Here is a 21757-nt window from a genome sequence, read left to right as displayed (position 1 = left end):
CTACTTTAAGAGGAGTATTTCAGAACCCGATTGACTAAACATATGTGATTAGCATATATTGGATACCATGAAAAGAAGAGGGAAAAAAAAAAAAGGAAGGAGTTATAGTGAAAATTGTCCTACTGTCCGGACTTGGTGAAAGTCCTGACATTTTCTAAGTCATTGGCCTTAAGAGTGGCTGACTCATGTCTAAAATATTAGACTAACCAAAGGCAGCTTATAATTACTAGGACAGTGAATAAAGTTGAAGACATGATGTCAGAATGGCTAAAACAACATGGAATAGATATATCTTGAGATTCGTGGGAGAACAGAATAAACTTCTTAAAATCTTAAATTATTGGGAATATTAAAGAGGGATTTAATTTGTTCTGTATAGGTTCTAAAGTAAAATACTAACTAATAGTTCGAAGCTCTGTGGTGAGAGATATAAGCTGATTATAAGAGAGAACTTTGTAATTGTAGGGCTGTTGAAACTTAGTATGAGCTCTTCCAGGAGGTAGTAAAACTACAATTAGTGGAAGTATCCAAGCATAATCTGGATAAGCACTTGCTAGAGCAGTTGAGTATGTTTAAGCATGAGGCTGAATACATTTTAAGATCCCTTCAGCCCAGAGAATTGCCTCTGTAACTGAATAAGAAAAGATGATACAGAATCTAAGCACTAAACTGTTTGAGAGTTGAGAGAGGGCTGCACCGAATGGAATGTTTGGTGAGATCATTAAGGAAGATTTGATTGAGTCTTTGAAGGATCTATAGGGCGTGAATAGCAAAGATACGTGAACACGGTTATCACAGCAAGTTAGTGTATGTGCGTGGGTGGGATAGGAATGTCAGGAAAAGGAGCTTCTCGAAGTGGAAGGTTCTCAATGAGAAGTGGAACTAAAGACAGGTTTTTGGCAGGGTTGGGACTGGGCCCTGATGAAGACATAAACCAGAAAGGCCTGGGATTAGCCGGTACTGGTGGAATCAAAAAATACATGAATAGCAAAGGAGAAGGATAGATGAAAGAAGTACCAGTTGACAGAATTGGATGTGAGTGAAGTGATCAAGACAGCTTTCCAAATTTCCTCAAAAATTTATTTTTTAAAGCCAGTCAGTGAGTTTGTTTTCTCATTTTCTGTTTCAGGACTGATTTTTCTGTTAGACCCATCTGTTTCCTTTTTTTTATTTTTCCTACGTTCATAATTGCATATAAGTTATCTAGATAGGAGTGAAAGGTGCGAGGACATTCTCCCTTCCTTTTGGCTCTTTTGAGCTTTAATAAAAGTTTGTCAAGATAGTTGGAAGCTTGTGGATGGTCCTGATATCCACTGGCAGGCTATTGGTGCTTTTAACCTTGGCTTCTTCTCTACCTTGTGGCTCACAGAACAGAGTAATGTCCGAGGGCAGTGTTAACTACGTCTGTGGTGTTTCCCTGATTTCTTGTAAACTGATAAACAGTAGCATGCCATTTAATGCTAATTGTCCCTTTTTATTCTTACTTTAAGCAGTAGTGATTTTTTTTTTCTGTGTATATGCTGATTTACAGTTATTTCTGTTTTACTTGAGAGATCATGTACCATTTGGTAGCTAAGCTATCACTCTTGTAAGTCTGCTGCTTTTCCTCAGGACATTGGTTTATTTGAGTTCAGGGCATTATATTCTTCCTTCATGGCTTCATACAAAGAATTATGGCTGTTGGTCTTGAAGTAAAATCATTGACTGAGTATCATGGATTGTAATGTTTATCTTTTATCTTTGGCATTTTGGGTGTGTATGTATGTAAATAGTGAACATCAGAACATTTAATCATGTTTAGTGTTTTGGATTGTTAAATATCCCTGAGGTCATTTTGGTTGGCTTTCTGTGGCTTTCTACCATAAAGAGTTCAATGCCTTGAAGATAGAGTGCATTCTTTTCCATCTTCAATAATTTATAAACTCTTGGGTTTGTTGTCTGCAGATTACATAATTGATTATAAATGAATAATGTGTGGAAAATACTTTATCTTTCTTATCTATCCCTGGAGCATGACTGAAAGCCCGGCAGTCATAGAAGCTCAAGGATTTCTTCCTATCGATATCTATAAATAACTATTTACTGCTTTTTCTGTGCAAGAATAATGTACTCTTCTGCTGTTCCTAAAGCTGCCCTTCGGTGTGTTTTCTAAGTGTGTCACATCAAGCACTTTACAACTTTCCATTGACTTCCTGTGATCAGTGTTACAACATGGAGGCTCTGGTAGCAGGCTGGGTTTCTTCTTTATGAAAAGCAATCTGATATAAAAATCTAATATTTGTAAAATCATTTTATGGTACAACAAAACCTAGAAAATCACACAAAAATAACTATGACTGGATGAATTTTTATGAGGTACACACCACACAGGACAAGAAAGGGACTTTGCCAGTCATCCTATGGGCTCCTTCACAGGGTTCAGTCCCAGCCACACCTGAGCCAGCTCCCTACCCCTGCAAATAATGGTTTTCCTCACTTCTAGCCCTTCTTTGTTTTTTCATAGGTTTTTTTTTTTCACTTATATGTACATTCCTAAATACTCCAGATTAGTCTTATCTAATTTTTAAAATGGGTTTTTAAAGTGTCTTTTAATCTGTGGGTTTGTCATCTATCCCTTTCTTTTCCTCACAGTTTGTCTATTGAGGAGGAACCCAGACCATTGACTTGCAGTTTTGCACATTTTACTGATTGCATATTAATGTCCTCTTCGATTTAACATGTTTTTCTGAATTTTTTTGTAAATCGGCAGCCACATCCATAATCAAGTTTGATCCTTTGCAATGCTAGAGATGGTGCCTGGTATGATTATAGGAGGCACAAAATGTCTCTTTCTTCCCCCGCCCCTTTTTTTTTGTTTTCTTCATAGCCATTGATGCATAATGCCTGTATTCATTGTTCAGGTTGTAAATTGTGATATTCTAATTCTATTATTTATTTTGTACTATTATTTTGTACTATTATTTTGTACCATTATCTATTTTGTACTAGTTTAGTTAAAGAAGAAAAACTTCTCATCTACCTTTCTCTACCCAGTAGCATACTTCATTAAGGAAAGAGGGAAGAAAGGCTCAAATCTTTGTTTTAGCTATTGGTTGTCAATATAATGAGTTGATCCCTTATCATCTCCAAAGGTGACTGATTCTTCTTCTGAACTTGTGGACTTAAACTTGTTTAATTGACTTCAGTTTGTTGTAATTATTACTATTATTACTACTATTAAAACTCGAACTGCCCCATCTTTGGCTAATGAGAACCTCTTCAAGTTGGCTCTAGAGTTCTTTTGATATGACTTCAGTAGTTTTTGGTAGTTTCCTGCTGTCTGATATTGTGAGATGTTCCTTCGTTCTTTTGTACATTTTCTTCTCCAAACCCAGTGTGCTGGTTTGTTTTAGTGAGATCGTGTATTTCAGGACCATGATATGGATGCTAAAGGGTACTCATTTTGTTAGACCTTTTCAGTGGACAGAACTAAGGTAAAATGCGTATTTAAAGATAAGCTCTCTATGAGTTCTTCTTTATATTTCAACTTCAAGCCTAAAGATTTTCACCTAATGTTTTCTCTATTACAATTTGTCAGTTATGGCTTCTTTTTTCCATGCTACTATTCTTGAGTCTCAATGACACAGGGAAAGAGAGAGTTCAAATACTCCATAATTCCTTATTTTTAAAATCTGATGTTATGTTGAATACTTGCACCATGTAACTTGTAGCATGTAACTATTGCATACTATCCTCTCTCTCATGTAGCCCTTATTTACTTAGTTCTTCAGGTAACTATGTTCTTAATGATCACCATCTTCTTATATCTCATGTTTCCCCAGTAACTTTGGTTGTTTAAAGGTCATTTTCAGGTAAATTGTTCAGGAATAGCACATGGAATTAATACTCCTGAGTTCTTGAATGTTGATTATAGTTTATATGTGAACTTGATAGATTTTTGTGCCCTTGATCCTTTTTTTAAAGGTCTTATTTATTTATTTGCGAGAGAGAGAGAGGGAGAGAGATAGCATGAGCATGAGCAAGGGGAGGAGAGGGAAAGAATCTTAAGCAGACTGCGCTGAGCATGAGCCTGACATAGGGCTTGATCTTAAAACCGTGAGATCATGACCTGAGTTGAAATCAAGAGTGGGATGCTTAACTAACTGAGCCACTGAGGCGTTCCTGTACCCTTCTTAAGTCAGTTGCAGGATATAAAATCCTTTGTTCACATTTTCCTTCCTTGAGTAACTTTAATATGTTATTTCATTTTGTTCTGGCATAAAGCCTTGTTATCAAAGTCTGAGAATATTTGTTTCCTTACAAGTTATGTGTCTGCTTTTTCTAGATATTCAAAGGATTTTTTCCTGTTTTTTTAAAAAGATTCTAATTTTATCAGACTGTGTATTGCTGTGAGTCATTCTAGGTTACTGTTCTCAGGTATGTGGTGTGTTCTTCCATTGTGTATTTCTAAAACTTTTTTTTAATTTTTAGAAGGTACTTTTAATTATTAATTAATTAATTTTTAAAAAAGACTTTATTTATTTATTTGACAGAGAGAGATCACAAATAGGCAGAGAGGCAGACAGAGAGGGAGAAAGGAGGAAGCAGGCTCGCCGCTGAGCAGAGAGCTCGATGCGGGGCTTGATCCCAGGACCCTGAGATTATGACCTAAGCTGAAGGCAGAGGCTTTAACTCGCTGAGCCACCCAGGCGCCCCTTAATTATTATTTTAGTAATTTTTTTGTTTCCTTGCTTTTGTATGGACTCGTGTTATCTCTGTGTTTGATCTTCTTTGCATTTCATCATTAATAGTCATTTCCTCTGGAATCTTTTTTGTTCTCTTTAAGTTAAAAGTCTCTTTTTTCCCCACATTCTGTTTTGCTTAAGACATCATCTGTTGATTTTATTTACTCTAGTTAATCATATTTCTGAAGTGACATTTTTCTTTCATTTCCAATTTTTCTTGAGTTCTGTCATCTTACTTATGAGTTTTATTAATTCAAATTTATATTATTTTTTCATGTCATGAATCATTTTCTTAATATGTTTTAACATAGCTTGAAATATTAGGTTTCAGTTTTGATCTGTTTTGTGGGCATATTTTCCTGACTTACTTTCAGAGACTCTGGGGTTCACTTCCATCTCCAGAATCCCTTCACCTGGACACCTACTTCGATTAAGTAACTTGGGACTATAGCATAGACAAGTTGATTATCCAAAGACCACCACAGTTATTAAATGTGTTATTTGCTTAGATAATGTGTTGATTATTATCTTCATTATATTGCTATTATCAAGATTTGCAATGAGAACTTTTGTACAAGTAGTCTCATTAATATTCTTAACATCTGTGTTGAATAGCAGGTACAAATAGATACCTCCAGTTTTAGATAAAAAGATGGAGATGTGAGAAATACTGAGAATTGCGAAGCTACTAAATGGTTGTTTCAAAATGGAACTTAGGTATCATCTTCCATTCAGCGGGGTTCAGTGCACTTTCTCATGCTCTCTGTGTTGCCCCTCATACCACAGTGCTGCAAAGACACCTATGCTTCATAGGCTAAAACTCTTTCTTGTTTAATAGCTGAATTTACATTTTATTGCACTTGGATAGTGATTGATTCTAGGAATTTGTTATCCCCAGCACATTTTTACCCTGCTTTTTAAAAAAATCAGAATTATATATGCCACCTCTCTTTTTTTTCTGGTCCACTGTCTTTCACCGTGTTCAGTCCTTTCATTGCCAAATAGTAAATATGTTGGCCAACTTAGTATTATCATTTTAGTGCAGTTTTTCTAGAAGAACGCTGTGTTCTTATTAAATGTTTGATCTGTTGAAATAAATATAATGATTTCTAGTGGCTATAAATAAGTGCTTTTCTCAAAACAGTAACATGTTTCTAATCTTAGAACTGTCTAGATTTCTAAGCCTTTAATTTTGCCATAAAACCTTTTGTGTTTCTAAAATTTTTGGTTTAATTGTTCAATAACGATAATGATATAATAATAATAATAATAGCTGCTGATGAGAAAGAAAAAACATTCATATGGTAGACAAGCCCTGGTAAGGAACCCTCAGTTCCTTGGCATTAATTTGGTTGGATTATTGTATGATTCACTTCAACCTTACTTAATCATATTGTGCAAATTTACTTTGGGTTTAGTTTTGGACCAAAGGGCAAGTACTGACAAATCATATGCCACCCTCTTAGTCCTCTTAATGTATTCACTAGGAAACTAAATACCAAATGTAGGGAAGCAGTCTCTTAACAGTTTTCTGACTCAAGAGGATGGAGGGATCATATATCATCATGTGCCCAAGAAAGTGAAAAATAAATAAAACGATAAATGTAATTTAATATTTTCTTCAAGTCAACAGAGTGAAATAATCCCCACAAGTATTCTAAGAACCACATTATTTAATTTTAAATTAAATTGGATTAATTCTATTCCTCAAGCTTTGAAAAGAAAAGCTGAGGTAAACTGTATCATGTTTTAACTGTACCATATTAACTGTTAGGAGTTCTAGCTGAAAATAATATAAAACCAGGTGTATTTTGTCCTTTAACAGGAAGTCCAGAGAGAATGGGGCTCCAGAAGTTGTTGATACCATTTCAGACACTTGATCAAGAATCTGATTCTGTCTTCATCCCTGAGGTGCCGTCCTCAGTGTGTTCACTTTCCCTCACATTGGGTTCTCTCACATTGACAAGTCTGCTCTTCCAGCTTTAGGCGTTAACATGGAGAAAAAGAAAAGAGGACCCACTATGTCTTCTCTAGAAGTGTGAAAAAAACCTTTCTGGAAGTGAATTGGCCTGTTTTTTTAGAATCTCATTAGCCAGAATCAGAGCACACACCCGTTTTTACAACTCTCACTATGATTAGGAGTAAGACCTCCATGATTGCTTTCTGCCCGTGTGTTTCAAGCTGTAATGCCTTGGTGCGTAACCTAGGGATCTATGAAAATGTAGATTCTGATTCAGTACGTCTGGAGTGATCTCTAGGCTTAGGGTTTGTAACAATTTGACAGGAGATTCTGATGCTGGTGGTCTGTAGACCACACTTGGAATAGCAAGGGGTTTGACTGATAACTTGGCTATTATAGATGTTGAGAATTAACCAATATTATCACTACACTACTTTAAGCCAGGAATTGAACTTGTCAAGTAAACACTGCATATGGCCTGCATGAGGAAGCTTACTTAGTTAAACAGAGGAGTATAATACTCAGGGACTTTAATGACAAGTCTCAGCAACCTGTACGGGAGACACAGCAAATAAGAAAGCATGGAGAGCATATGAGAATTGGGGGAGAGAAAAAGGCCAAGTGTTGGGATAGAATCCTTTGATCATATAATTTTGTGGTTTATTTCTCAGTATTTCTCAAAGTTGGGGATATTTGCAGTGGTGAAATCGTATAAAAAACTCAAAACAGATAAAGAGCCTGGAACTGAAGAATGTAAAAGCAGAAAACTATATGCAAACACTACTGCGTAAAGGAGAAATTTAACTCTACTTCTTTCTTCCTTCATAGGGCTGTGCATTCTGCTAAATTGATAACTTGTAGTCAGGCGAAGACCTATTATTTTGGATTATAAAAGAAAAGTTATCATTATTTTTGACTTCTGAAATGTACATGTCCTCATTTACTACTTTTAACTGTAATGCGTTACTGGAAGCTGAGTAAATAATGCAATGTCTAGTGTAGTAGGTTATATTTCTCATTAGTACAATGCTTTGACCAAGGCTTTACAGCAAATAATCAATTCATTGGACTGGACCCAGAATATAAATGGAGAAAAGAAAAAAGCAGCTTTGGTTTAGTTTAGAGGAAATACTGCTAGATTTTGTGTCAGTAAATCTGGTTTTGAGTTTTAATCCTGCAACTAAGAGGCTACATATCACATTTCTAATCTTTCTGAATCTGGATTTTATGATCTTTAAATGGAGATAACTATCACATAGGTTTTTTTGAGAGAGCAGTGGCAGCACCGAGATGATAGCCTATATACCATCAGGTACATGGAGGCATTTATTAAATATTATTGAAGATAAGGCTGAATATTATGAGGGCATAATGGTATGACGAATGGTTATTGTTATTTCAAGAGGTAAATAGCATGTATGTCTCCTATGCTCTTTAATTATATAAACAGTGTATATCCTATGTAGGCATATATATTTTGTACTTATGTTAGCATATTAATAAACACAAATATAAATATAATATAATGTAATCAGCTTTGTGTACTCCTTAAACAGGCCCCTCTATATAATATAAGCATTTTCTCTTCATTATTATCCAGGAGAATGATCAGAGATCTTGGTGCAAAAATTCATGGAATAGGTGGGTAAGGAAAGAGTTATTTAAAAAGCTGAATGAATAGAATATGGTAAAATCATAGTTGGGACTTTATGGCCTTAGGTATATATGTATGTGTATGCATACCCATACATGAGTATATACTACACAGTATGCACAGATAAATCATTTCGGATGTAGAGAAAAATGATTACAGATACAGTGGATTTTAGGATTTAAAAAATTACTTAAGTAATAGAATGATGCCTTTATTATTTACTCTTTAAAAAAATACAAAGTGTTTTAGCCATGAAAAAATTATAGAAAACAGTAAGATGACCACAAATGTACCCACCAAATTTAAAAGAAGTTGAAGTTTGCATTTTTATTTCATGCACTAATTTTTGTTAAAGAATTTTATTTGAGATTTTAACATGTGTATGTGTATTTCACATAAACGAGATAATGGAGCTGGTTGTGATGGCTATTGCTGATTTTTCAGTACTTTTAGGAGCCAAATGATATTCATTGGTAATTTGAAAGTGGCCACAGTGAGACTGTTTACAACATAGAAACTGAGATATGATACAAATCAACACTTTATATTTTTGGTTACGAACGAGCTGTTCAGCATTTTACCAGTACGCTGCTGGCCTTAGCTTGCCTAAACTTCTATATTGTATTTTATTGGATGGCCAAATCTCAGTCTATTCAGGAAAATTTGGATCCTTCCCGTATTGAACTGTTCCTATATTTAAACGATTCTGAGTTCAACATTCTTGTACAATATCTCCATATGCAGAGATGTACATATGCGAAAGTGACTCAGATGTAGAAATGTAGACGTGAACTACTGGATGCTAGGCTATGTACATCTTCAGATTTTCTAGAGAGTAACAAATTATCTTTTAAAGTGACTGTAGTATTTTATACTTCCATTAGTAATCTTAGGGGGTTTGTTTCCCACAGCTAGAGTACGAGATGATTTTTAAGTAGTATGAAAGGATACCAGAGACACTTGGCATTTCACCAACAAGAGAGGAGGTCGAGGATCATGACCAGTTCTTTCTCATAGTTATGACTTTTCTTTGCCCTTTATGCTATCTTTGACATATAGACGTTTTAAAATTAAGGTTGAGGGGGCACCTGGGTGGCTCAGTGGGTTAAGCCTCTGCCTTCGGCTTCCTGGGATCGAGTCCCGCATCGGGCTCTCTGCTTGGCGGGGAGCCTGCTTCCCTCTCTCTCTCTCTCTCTCTCTGCCTGCCTCTCCATCTACTTGTGATCTCTCTCTGTCAAATAAATAAATAAAATCTTAAAAAAAAAATTAAGGTTGAGGATCTCTTTTCATGGTTATTAGACATATACATTTTTCCTTTTTATAGCCTGTCCACTTTTTGATAGGGTTGTTTGTCTTTTTTCTTATTGAACTGTAGAAGATCTTTACATAACCTGGCTATTTATCTTTTTTTTTTTAAGATTTTATTTATTTATTTGACAGACAGAGATCACAAGTAGGCAGAGAGGCAGGTAGAGAGAGAGGAAGGGAAGCAGGCTCCCTGCTGAGCAGAGAGCCCGATGCGGCACTCGATCCCAGGACCTTGGGATCATGACCTGAGCTGAAGGCAGCGGCTTAACACACTGAGCCACCCAGGCGCCCGCTATTTATCTTTTGATGGATTATTTCCATGACAAATATCTTATCACAGTTGGTGGCTTGTTTTTTTCACTTTATTTATGTTGTCTTTCAACATATAGAAGTTATAAATTTTATTATAGTTGAATTTTTCAACCATTTCTTTTATAACTTACACTTACTGGTATTGTGCAAGGTACCCTGATGTTGTAAATAGGCTTTTCAGTATTTCATTTTGAAAGTTGACAGATATGCTATTAACATTTAGGTTCTTTTGATTACTTCTCTTAAACGGTATAAATTGGCTGTCATTAATGCCAAAGAGATAAAGTTTGCAAAGAAGAGAGATTTTGGTTTGACTAAATTACTCATCAGTATTTTATTGTCATTCTGTGGCTGGTCACATGCTACACTTTTAGAATACAAAGATGCATTGGGCATGCTCTTGCTCTTCTCATGGGACAAACCTATTATATAGCACATGCAGTATAGAATAAGGGCTAAAGGAAGCTCCCATAAGTATACTTTGGGAGAAGGAGGGCAGTGAATTATATGCCATGGGGCCATTAACTCTTCTGTTAATTCATATGCTGTGAGCTAATAACAATTTTATGGAAAATAGTAGTAATCTATAATGTCAGTGCTATACCCCTAAAGGATACCAGTGTTTATTTCCATGCTTTTTTTGGGTTGAATGACACTGGAAGAGATTTGTGGAACTACATAGACATTTTCCTCCTAATTTAGAAACAAGAATAATGTATCACAGATATTGGTTGCTAAGGTGCTTTAGATTATGGAAATGTTAAGAACCTGTTTTTTAAAGATTGGTTTCTGCTTGCAGAGACGAAATGGAGAAGATATACCAGTAGCCCAGACTAAGAACATCAATCACAGAAGATTTGCTGCTTCCTTTAGATTGCAGGAAGTGACAAAAACTGACCAGGATTTGTATCGCTGTGTAACTCAGTCAGAACGAGGCTCCGGTGTGTCCAATTTTGCTCAACTCATTGTAAGAGGTAAAGTCACTTTCACTTCATGAAATTGCTTGGCTTGGTTAAAACAAAGCAACCTTGTAGAGATTTTGATTGATTTTAAACCTGCTGCTCTTCATTTCAAGTCACCAAGAAATTATATAAAAGTTCTGCTAATATGTGACCCTTGATCTCAGGGTCATGAGTTCAAGCCCCACATTGGGTACAGAGATTACATAAATAAATAAAACTTAAAAAAAACAAGTTCTGCTAATGTCTTAAGGTAAAGTAATACCGTCGTACATTTATCGAACAAGGTTTCAACAAGTGTTTTCCATAGAAAGGAATCTATTTTAAAAAACTCTAATAGGGCTACCTATATAGAACACTTTATTCCATACTGCAACCACCTAGTTTTGCATTTTAATTTTAGATTTGCTTTTCCTGTTTAAAATAGCTCCACAGGGATGCCTGAGTGGCTCTGTAGGTAAAGCAGCTGCCTTCGGCTCAGGTCATGATCCCAGAGTCTTGGGATCGAGTACCACATTGGGCTCCTTGCTCAGCAGGGAGCCTGCTTCTTCCTCTACCTCTGCCTGCTGCTCCCCTGCTTGTGCTTTCTCTCTCTAACAGCTAAATAAATGCAACCCTAAAAAAATAAAAAATAAATAAAATAAAATAACTCCACAGATACCACCTTTGTTCTTTAAAGCATTGTGGTCATGAGGTCAAGGTCAGAGTTTCTGTCCCCATTGAGAATTGTAAATTTTAATGGTATCAAAACCCAGTGGTGGTGGATATTCATCAATTCTGGCCTCCTAGAGGATCTTAGAAAGTTAGACTTGCTAAGTGGTTTTAGCTTAGCTTGACAAGTACAAGTATACAGCGTGTATTAAATTCATTCAAAATTTACTCTGTCCCTGATATTATGAAACATATGCACCATTCTAGTTTGTGGAGATAAAATCATAAATAAAATATAATGTCCCTGACCTCGTAGAGCTTAACACTGAGGTGCATTAGGCACACTGTATAGAAAAATATTGAAAATATATCATATTATGGTATATGCCATGAAGAAAAATAAACACTCAAAGTGACGGTGATTAATATTTTTTTATTATTTTTAATTAAAAAAAAATTTTTTTGTGATTAATATTTTTTGTTAGGGTGGTTTGGAAGACCTTTTTGAGAGGGGGCAGTTGAGCTAAACCCTTAAAAATGAGGAATCGGGCACCTGGGTGACTCAGTCAGCTAAGCCTCTGCCTTCAGCTCAGATCATGATCCCAGATCCCTGGGATCAAGTCCCACATAAGGGCCCCTGCTCAGTGGAAAGTCTGCTGCTCTGCCCCTCCCCTGGCTCCTGTGCATCCTCTCTCTTGCTCACTCTCTTTCTCTCTTAAGATCTTAAAAATAAATAAATAAATAAAAATGAGGAACCTATTTCCTATGTGAAAATTTAGAGGAAATACAGCTGTTGAAAAGACTCCAGCATCAATCAATAATGGCACAAATGAAAATAATTATAAACCACCGAAGTCTCCTCAAGTTTAGGAGATTCTAACAAGAATGTCTAACCTGAACTGAGATTTATCTGAGACACCAAGGCAAGAACCTTGTGAGTGAGTTTTCTTTGAGATAGACTCTGAAGGTTGAGAACCCTTGTTCCCGGTGAGGGGTGTGGATGTGGGGACAGGGATAAGAGAAATAAATGCTACCAGAAGTGCCAGCAGAGAACAAGGCATGTGTCAAGGCCCACAGGCTGGAAGGAGAACATGAGAGACATTCATATTCAAGTTAATCTATTTGAAATGCTTGACATCAAATGTCTTTTACATACATTATTTCATTTTAAGATTTACTTGATTTTAATACTTTAACCTTTAATGCTTTAGAGAGAAGAAAATTAAAATTCAGACTATTTGATAATAGCCCAGAGCCACAAAAATCTAATAATTGACTGAACCAGAGTTTAACCTTGTATTTCTTGAGTCCTGATGCTGGGCTGCTTCTTCTCCAACACAGCTTTATCTCACATTATCACGATTAAATAATGCCACTAGCCATTTGTAATGCTTTTTGTCTTGAGAGATCCTATAGATCATTTTTTTTTAAAGTTTATCTTTGTGGACTGGATATGACTCTGTATTAAATAAGACCTCTCTTATTCTCCAGAGTCAGCTCATGTCATCTGCTTAAGTTCATGAAAGCACAGTCCCAGTTAATTGAATAATGTGAAGATAGCATAGTATTTAAGTGTTCAGTGCCCAGGCAAGTTGAAGGCAGAGAGACGATTTTTATGTTCGTAGATGCCTTATACTCATCTCTCTTAAGCCTGTTGCAGCCTCTTTCTCACCTGAGTCTGCTTTGGAGAGCCTGAAGGTGTCCTTAGGTGGTCTTCAGAGTGATCAGTATTCTCTGGAGAGAGGAGGTTGGGTGTGTTCACTGATCTGTATGGTCCTCTGGGCATTTGGTGTGCAGCTGCTGAAGATCTGGTGGCCTTTCATGGAACAGTTGGGGTGCTTTTGAATAGTGTACTTGTTTATATGTGTGTGTCTGTCTGTCTGCATGTGCTTATGTCTGTGTGTATATATATGTCTGTATATTTACGTACATACCTATCCTTTTTTTGAGGAAGTGGTCTTGTGGTGTATTCAACAGTTTATAGAAAGCAGGGTTGAAGCTTCTGTCCAGGCGCTCCCTTTTAAAAGATACATTTCCCTTTCTCATATAGCTGTTGTATATTTGTGTATTTTTGAAGAGATTTGTTTTGGCATTACCAGATCTCTCTTGTTGACCTGAATCAAAAAAGTAGATTTTATTGGAGCACCTGGGTGGCTCAGTCTGTTGAATGTCTGCCTTCTGCTCGGGTCATGATCCCGGAGTCCTGAGGTTGAGTCCCACCTGGAGCTCCCTGCTCAGCGGGGACACTGCTTCTAGCTCTCACTCTGCTGCTCCCCCAGTTTGTTCTGTCTCTCTCTCTGTCAAATAAATCAGTAAAATCTTAAAAAAAAAAAAGAAAAAGTAGATTTTATCATTTTATCAAAGCTTGGTTTTCTTTACCTGGAGACAAATGTATTATGGCTGCTCTGGTAGGGTTACTTGTGGAATAAATATTTCAGTAAGACTTATAAATGGAGAATCTTCGGATTTCATAGAAAAGTTTAACTTTTTTTTCCTTTTTAAAGTTCTGCCATTTAACCTACATTTTGATTCAGATTTTATATGGTACTTAGTTGGTTATAAAATACAGTGGTGCTTTGAATTTTGCTATCCAGAGTCCACCAATATTTTAGAAACATATTTTGATCATTTCGGCAGTTTTATTTTCTTTTCAACATATTTTAGGTTGTTATATATCGAATACTTACAGGTGATACTTTGCTTGTTGTTTTATTTGAAAATGAATATGAAGGAATATATTTTCTTTTTTGTCTAGATAACCACCAAAATAAATATTGTTAACCAAAAACCCACCCTTTGGGGTCAGCTGTCCTGGTGTTAAAACAGTGCTGAGAATTAACTATGGTGACAGGTCCTGTCTCTCATTGGCAGTTTTAAAACTGACATCCTGTTACATCGATACTAAAGATGGTAATTTTAAAGGAAATTTTTGGGGCAGTGATATGAATAGTCTTTAATAAGAGCTGGCATAGTATTGCCTGTTGTCAAAAATGACCCAAGGGTAAGAGTTTATTAGTGCATTTTCTCCTAAACTGAAAGTGACAGGGCATGCTTAAGGCTCTTTTGCTACTGTTTGTTACAAATGAAAATTTCACTGCAAAATTCTCGTGTTGAAGAGTATTGATCTCTGTGTTCCCACAGTCAGAAGAAAAAGAAAAAAATAGTATGCTGAAACAGAATTTACTTTGTCATGACTTTAGCATTGCTTCCAGATCATTTTGAGTAATGATAATGTCTTCAGCTTGTGGAAGCCAATCTTTATTGACAAAAAGTTTTTACAGAGATGAGATGAAGAGCAGATGTTTCTACTCAGTGTTTCTACAAAATTGAAGTGTAAAAAATGTGAAATACAGGTTGAAATGGCATTTACAAGCTGAAAGCTGAAAGCCCTGACTTTGTAGCCACGTTGTGTTATAAATTCTCATCCTTTACCATCTTCTCCGTTCTTTCCCGCCTCTAAATCAAGGGTCCACTTACATTCCTGAACAACTGACCCACAATGAACTTCTGTGAAATTCACTGTCTGATGCAATGGATGCTCAATTTCTATTTCTATTTGTTAGTTATGCTTTTCTGTTTCTTATCAGTGAAACTCCAGTCATGTTTTAAGTTATTTAATGGGAAAAACACAATTTTTGTTCTTTTGTCTCTGTTGTTGGTTTGATTTTCAAATTTTAGCACCAACTATCAACCATCATCAAAATGCTGTGGACATAAAATATATTCCATTAATATTTTTATCTATTCTCAGTGAGTACTAGTGACCTCTAGCTGTAGAGTCCGTAGGGTAGATGTCTGTCCCCGATCTTTCTCTGTTAGCGGGTGGACCTGTAAAAACAAATTTTGTTGTTTAAGATGATAAGGGGTTTGGATTGTTGTTCATACTTCCCTTTGTAAAACAATGAAACTAGCTTAAAAATAAGGGTATTTACTGACCTTTGTACCTGGAAAGTACCAAAATAGGCTTTAGGTTGGTTCATTTAGTCTTGAAAGATCCAAGTTCTTCCCAGTTCTTCTCACTGTAGTCCATAGTTTTGTCTTCCATCCTAAACTAGGGTCTCCTCATGGTCATAGGATAGCAGTATACTTACATGCTTTTTGGTCTCATCCACTTGGGGTTAGAGAGGTTACTCTCACAAGTATCAAAGATAGTATGGTTGCATGTGGAAAGACACCTGGAATATCCAGTATAGAATATTTGTACGTGGGATTCCAGAGCACAAGCAATGTTATTCATAGAGAGTTATTAATTCTATTCAGGTAAGATAGGACCTGAGGAAGTATTTTTTTTTTTAAAGATTTTATTTATTTATCTGACAGACAGAGATCACAGGTAGGCAGAGAGGCAGGCAGAGAGAGAGGAAAGGAAGCAGTCTCCCTGTGGAGCAGAGAGCCCGATGCAGGGCCTGATCCCAGGACCCTGGGATCACGACCTGAGCCGAAGGCAGAGGCTTTAACCCACTGAGACACCTAGGAGCCCTTGAGGAAGTATTTTAAAAGAATATACAAGTTAATTCTGAAGGACATACAGTTTGGAATTTTATTGTGCAGGAGAAAGGTGTTATCCTAAGTCAGGAAAAGTGTGGAGTGGGATCACAGCTTATTTGGTGAATGGCAAGCTGTTACTGGACTCACTTGCCCAGTACCAGTTACCCACTATACTGGTGAAGAAGGCTACAAGTCCAACCTAACACTGCATTTGCATTTGGACTGGTCAGGTTCTGTTCCTATCAAAATCGTTTGTGGTTTTTGTTCCATCCCAGCCTGTCTAGTTTATCTTTGTTTGCTACAGCACCTGCCACAATATTTTTGCAAAGACGATCGATACTTCTCTAACAATTAACAAATAATATTGTTTGGTTGAAGTCAGAGTGGTGGGGCTAACCCTGAAAGACAAAGGGAATGGATGATGAGCCACGGGCCACCTGGTCTACACAGGGGATGGAGATTTCTGGCATCCGGCAAAGGATGGTAGCAGCTGTTTTTTGTAGTGTTTGAATCAGGCTGTCTTCTCCTACAAACTAGTAAGGGTGACTTTAAGTTAGGCATGATTTTTCTATCACTAAAAAAATAATTTTGAGGGGCGCCTCAGTGGCTCAGTGGGTTAAAGCCTCTGCCTTCAGCTCAGTCATGATCCTAGAGTCCTGGGATAGAGCCCTGAGTTGGGCTCTCTGCTCAGCGGGGATCCTGCTTCCCTTCCTCTCTCTCTGCCTGCCTCTCTGCCTACTTGTGATCTCTGTCTGTCAAATGAATAAATAAAATCTTTAAAAAAATAAAAAAATAATTTTGATTTGACCAATATCTCCTACTCTAGTCTTTTTTTTAATATAATGTTAAAAATCAAGTCTGAATATTTCATTTTAAATGTTTTCATATTAGAAGCAAGGACATTTGGGAAGTGGGAAACATGACAAACTAATACTTTTGCTCGCTGGTGGTTAAAGGCTGTGGAATTTCTAGCTTGAGTCCATCAGCATGCTGCTTAATGCCACACACTATTGATTTTTAACTAGTTTTAAAAGCACAGCTGTCAGACTTATGCATTCATATAAAGATTCTTTTTCTTAAAGGTGACTTGAAGATCTCTTTTCTTTGCTTCTACTGTGAAAACTAGGCACCTTGACAGGAAATTTGGAGTTATCCGGGAGAATTCAGTGCAAGCATCTATATTTAATAAAATCTAAACTATAATGAAAGTCTAAGAACATGTAAATTGACAACACACTAACGTTCCCAAACCGTCCTTTATATCGTTAGGAAAGGACATGCAGTTGTTGAGGGTGGGGTTGGGGGGAGGGTAATCAAATGTCTCAAATTTGAAGGAGACTCCAAGTGTTGCATATTTTAAAATTTCACTTTGCTACCCTGGAGTATGATAAAAGAAACATTTGGAGTCTCCTCTCATTCATTGTAGCTACTTGTAATTCAGGTGATTCCATGTACAAGGTGTCTGGTACATTTTTAAATTCTAAATGAGCAAAAGGATACTAGATGTCTTCATTTTAGGTAGTATGTTATTACAGAGACTGTTCTATCCACTTTCCTACACTGTTATTTCAAGTACTTTTTTCTATTAATTTCCTCCTCTGAGTTTTCTTAGGCTACTTCAGGAGAATGGCAGCATGAAGCGCTTGTTTTGCCCATGTGGTTATGTTCATGTTATTTATTTTGTTTGCTTTAAAAATAAAAACCCAATCTGAATTCTTTCCCAAAGGAGTTTTGAGTGTGTTTTCGTAGGTGATTCATGTTTAGAGCTTTACATAATGTTTAGCAGTTGAGGTGCTGGTCACTGTTTTTTTGCAGTAAATCTTTGGGGAGTTTGCTTTTGTTGGAGCTTACTTCTTAGGAATTTGAGGATCAAAGAGGAAGCAGGATAATTTGCTTGCCAAATGATTCTTCCTGTGAGCTCCAGAGAATCTGCTTTTGGAGCACTGTTCCTAGGCCTGTATTTTGCTTCTGAGTCTCTCAATTCCATTCTCTTGGAGTTTGTGATAAATGTAATTTGGGCCCGTTTCTTCCAGAGGACTTATATCAACTTCATGAACTAACCGTGTCTTTGGAATTTATATTCTCCTCCCTGCTAACTATTTCTCTTTTCCTTTACTCCAAACCAGAAAAGAAGCAGTGAAGTCACTTTGTAACTTCATTGGAAAATCAGCAAGCAGCCTTTATTGAGTACTTAAAATGGTTGAGTAATAGGCACCAGGAAATTACAAAGAAACAGCAGACTTCATTCCAGCTCTCAAGCAATTTATAATTTAATTAATTTTATTTTTAAAAAAGGTAGCGTTATTGGATATTTTGGCACAGATCTTTGATTTTAGTCACATTTCTAATTCTATAGAAAAAAAAACAAGATTCTCTAACAAATAGAAAATACCATACTTAAGGAGCTATTCCATTAAAGCCCTTTATTAAGCACTGTTTTGGTAAATAATGTGCTGAGAATCTTATAGAATGTTAATTAAATGGAAGCTCTGTAGCTGACAGATTGAAATCAATCAGTGAGGTAGAGAACTAACTCATAGTATTGTTAGTGGTGCAATGAGTAAAGATGGCAATGTGTTGTGGAGGGATGTGGGACATTACTTCATTAGTTTTAGTTCTGGAGTTTGTTCTATTCTCCCAGCACTTCCATCTTCTAGAGAGTCAAGAGTAATGGGCTCCCCTTACCAGTGTATAACTGACAGGTCAGTGAGTTCTGGTGTTTAGCTTTTTACAGTTAGAATAAACCGTTTACCACTGAGATGTTCACATCCTTTAAAAGCTAGCTAACACACATTCTGCTTACTGTAAAATGTCATCAGGAGCCTGACTTACTAAGAATACAAACTAAGAAATACACAGCAAACACAAAGCTTTCACAAAATGTTAAGAAGACCTCGTCAGATGTTCAGTAAATCCGTCAAAACCAGCTTGTTCAACAAAGTGTTATTGTATTATTGCAGAAAGCACTTTCTTTCCATCTGGATTAAGATAAATCACGTTATTTCCTTTTCTAAGAAACATTTACTCTAGAAAGAATTAAAAACAATTGTAAAGTCAACACAAATAAGAACAGGTAAAGATTTATATTTTGTTAGTTCTTGGCATGGACTGTGTTTACTTCATAGTAGCTTTTATAAAAAAGGAAAAGGTATATCATTTTGGTGTTAAAAGTGAGGTTTGAGGACTGAGAACTGGACAGAGACTAAATAATTTTGACAAAATACGGGCAGTTTTTCTTAACACATAAATCGACAACAACCTCTTCTTCTATAGCTTTATCTAAGCTCCGATGTTCTTGGAGAAATCATGGCTTACAGATATTCTTATCTCTTACCAGGTATAAGAAAAGGGTTGCTTCTAAATTTAGGATATAATTTGAAAGTTAACTTTCTCTTGCTCTCCATTTTCTCCTTTCTGAGCCCTAAACTAAGAAAATTAATTTGTTGTCTTTCTTCAGTATTACACAGTTTGGAATCAGATTTAGTGGTTTCAGCATGAAATCTGTCATTGTGTTAAAACAAACAAACAAACGAACAACGAATGAATAGTTACCTGTTCCCTTGTTAGAAAGAAATTTTACCCACATCTTTATTTACATTTTCCTAATTGCCATTGGCATTTCCTTTCATCCTCAAATATATCTGGAGGAAACCATTGCTCCTCTCATGTTACCATGTTACTCCTCCAACAGCTTCTCTTCACTTTAAGGGAGAAAAGAAATCACAGCCCTTTCCTGGTACAAAAAGTCTTAAATGACATATCCTCTGTGTATCACTCAAAATTTATTTCCTGTCACTCACCTCCTTCCTTAATGCGCCGCAGACATGCTGACTCTTCAAGGATACTCTTGCCTTAGGGCCTTTGTATTTCTTGTTCCACCCCCAACTGCGCTTCTTTTTTTTCCTCAAACATACACGTGCTTTTATATTCTTATTTTATTCTAGTTTTGTCTCAGTTTTTTCCAAAATACCTGAAGGCCAAATGATAGTTATTTTCCAGAACAGGAGAGAATTGTTAATTTTGTATTACAGATTTTTTCTCCAAAATTATTTGGCTCTAAGTTCTCAAAATATCTTTAGGTAATGCCTTCTATTAGTATGTGCAGAATGAAAATTTGTACAGGACAGCAGTCTCAAATATCTTTGCATTGTTGGGTGAGATACAGTATACAGAAATATGTGTATTAACTATTTCATTCGTTTGTCTGAATTTTATTACATATCCTGTGGGTGCCCAGTGCTTTCCCTAATGTCACTGCCGTCATTTTCATTGCTGACGTCTTCTTCTTCAAAGGTCTTCTCATGGCTCTGTCCACATCAGCACTTCCCTCCTTCAAGTCAGTATTCCCTTGGCAGTCAGACAGCTCAGACTGCACAAAGTAAGACTGTGCTCCCCAGGTTCTGATGGCTTTTTGTTCATTTAGCATAAATTCTAGATATCTTATCACCGGCCCCAAGGCCCACCTTCATCTGGTTCTGCCTTCCTCTTCAGTCCTTCCTGAGAGTCTCCTTTGCTCACCAAACTTTAGCAGCACTGGCTTACTTTCACTTACGTTAATATAGCTTGCTGTCTTCTACTTTAGGACCTTTGCTTTTTCTGCTTGTAGAGTTTCCTCATCGGTATTCAAAATATATCTGTGTTCCTAACATCCGGCGCTCAATTGGCAAAGTTAAGAACTATTCCCTTTGCTCATTCATTATTGTGTCTCTGTAGCCAGCACCATGGCCAACACCCAGCAGATATAATCAAATAATGGTCGTTGAAGAGACAAAAAGAACATGGGTTGTAGAATGCCTTATGAAAGGCCTGGACCAGATGTATAGGGCAGAGGAGGACAGCCTCATTAACAACCTTTGCTGGGCAGTTCATCATAGCATTGATGGAGGGGGTGGGATCTAGATAGTTGAAGATAAAGAGAGGGAATTTCAAGCAGAAGGCATGGGAGAACACATGTTTTTGTGCGAAGTGTTAAGTATTGACTATAGCATAGTGTTTTCCAGGGGAAATGTCTAAGATGAGCCTGAAGGTGCACTTTGAGGCCTAATTGTGGAGGAATTTGAATCCAAACTAAGAAATATACATACATTATATAATCTGCTTTGGGGACTTTTGGGGTTTTTTGACATAGGTTACTTATGTCTTCCTATCTGTCTCAGAAAACGAGGATGGGAGACGATTTGGAGAATGGTAAAATTGCAGGGAGTCAGTATAGGGGTCTAAACGCCGTAAGAGCATTGAGATGGTGAGGTGTCTTTGAGGGAGTGTTTGGTACAAAGAGCAAGTCAAGGGTGAGAAATGATGACAGTGGAAGGGGCGGTCAGCCTGGGATACTAGGTGAAATACATGATTTTATGGACAGCAGTCAGAAGATTTGTAGAAAAACTTATTTAACAGCACAGATCATAATTTCAGTTGTAAGCTTTTGTTTGTGTTACTAGAGAGATGGTTTTAAAATCATTAGCATGTGTGGAAATGTTTTAACTAATTGTAGGGTGTTGAATTAGGGTTTCAACATAAGATGAATTAAACAATAAATACTTAGGGCATAGAAACACTTGTGTATTTTGTAAGCTCCCATCTCATAGCCTTTAGCCAATATTTTTACACTTTTTCATGTTGTTCAACTTAAGATACAAACAGATATATTCAATTAAATGGAAAATTTAGAAAGAGAACCCTGTTTAAAGATGTCTTTTTTCTT

General features: G+C 36.5%; 1 protein-coding gene across 6 annotated transcripts in view; it reads left to right on the top strand.

The window, feature by feature from the left end:
* Nucleotides 1-21757, top strand: part of LOC111147617 (protein tyrosine phosphatase, receptor type K) — a 556451-nt gene that overhangs the window by 282316 nt on the left and 252378 nt on the right. For all 6 annotated transcript variants that reach the window (XM_022503780.1, XM_022503779.1, XM_022503782.1 and 3 more), the window contains exon 6: nucleotides 10758-10932. In XM_022503780.1, coding sequence (XP_022359488.1) covers nucleotides 10758-10932 — 175 coding nt within the window. The remainder of the gene's footprint in view (nucleotides 1-10757; nucleotides 10933-21757) is intronic.

This window comes from Enhydra lutris, unplaced genomic scaffold (assembly GCF_002288905.1).
Source record: "Enhydra lutris kenyoni isolate GAN:26980312 unplaced genomic scaffold, ASM228890v2 scaffoldscaffold17, whole genome shotgun sequence".
Lineage (NCBI taxonomy): Eukaryota > Metazoa > Chordata > Mammalia > Carnivora > Mustelidae > Enhydra > Enhydra lutris.
Note: the sequence above shows the minus strand (reverse complement) of the source record. Positions and strands in the feature narration are given on the sequence as shown.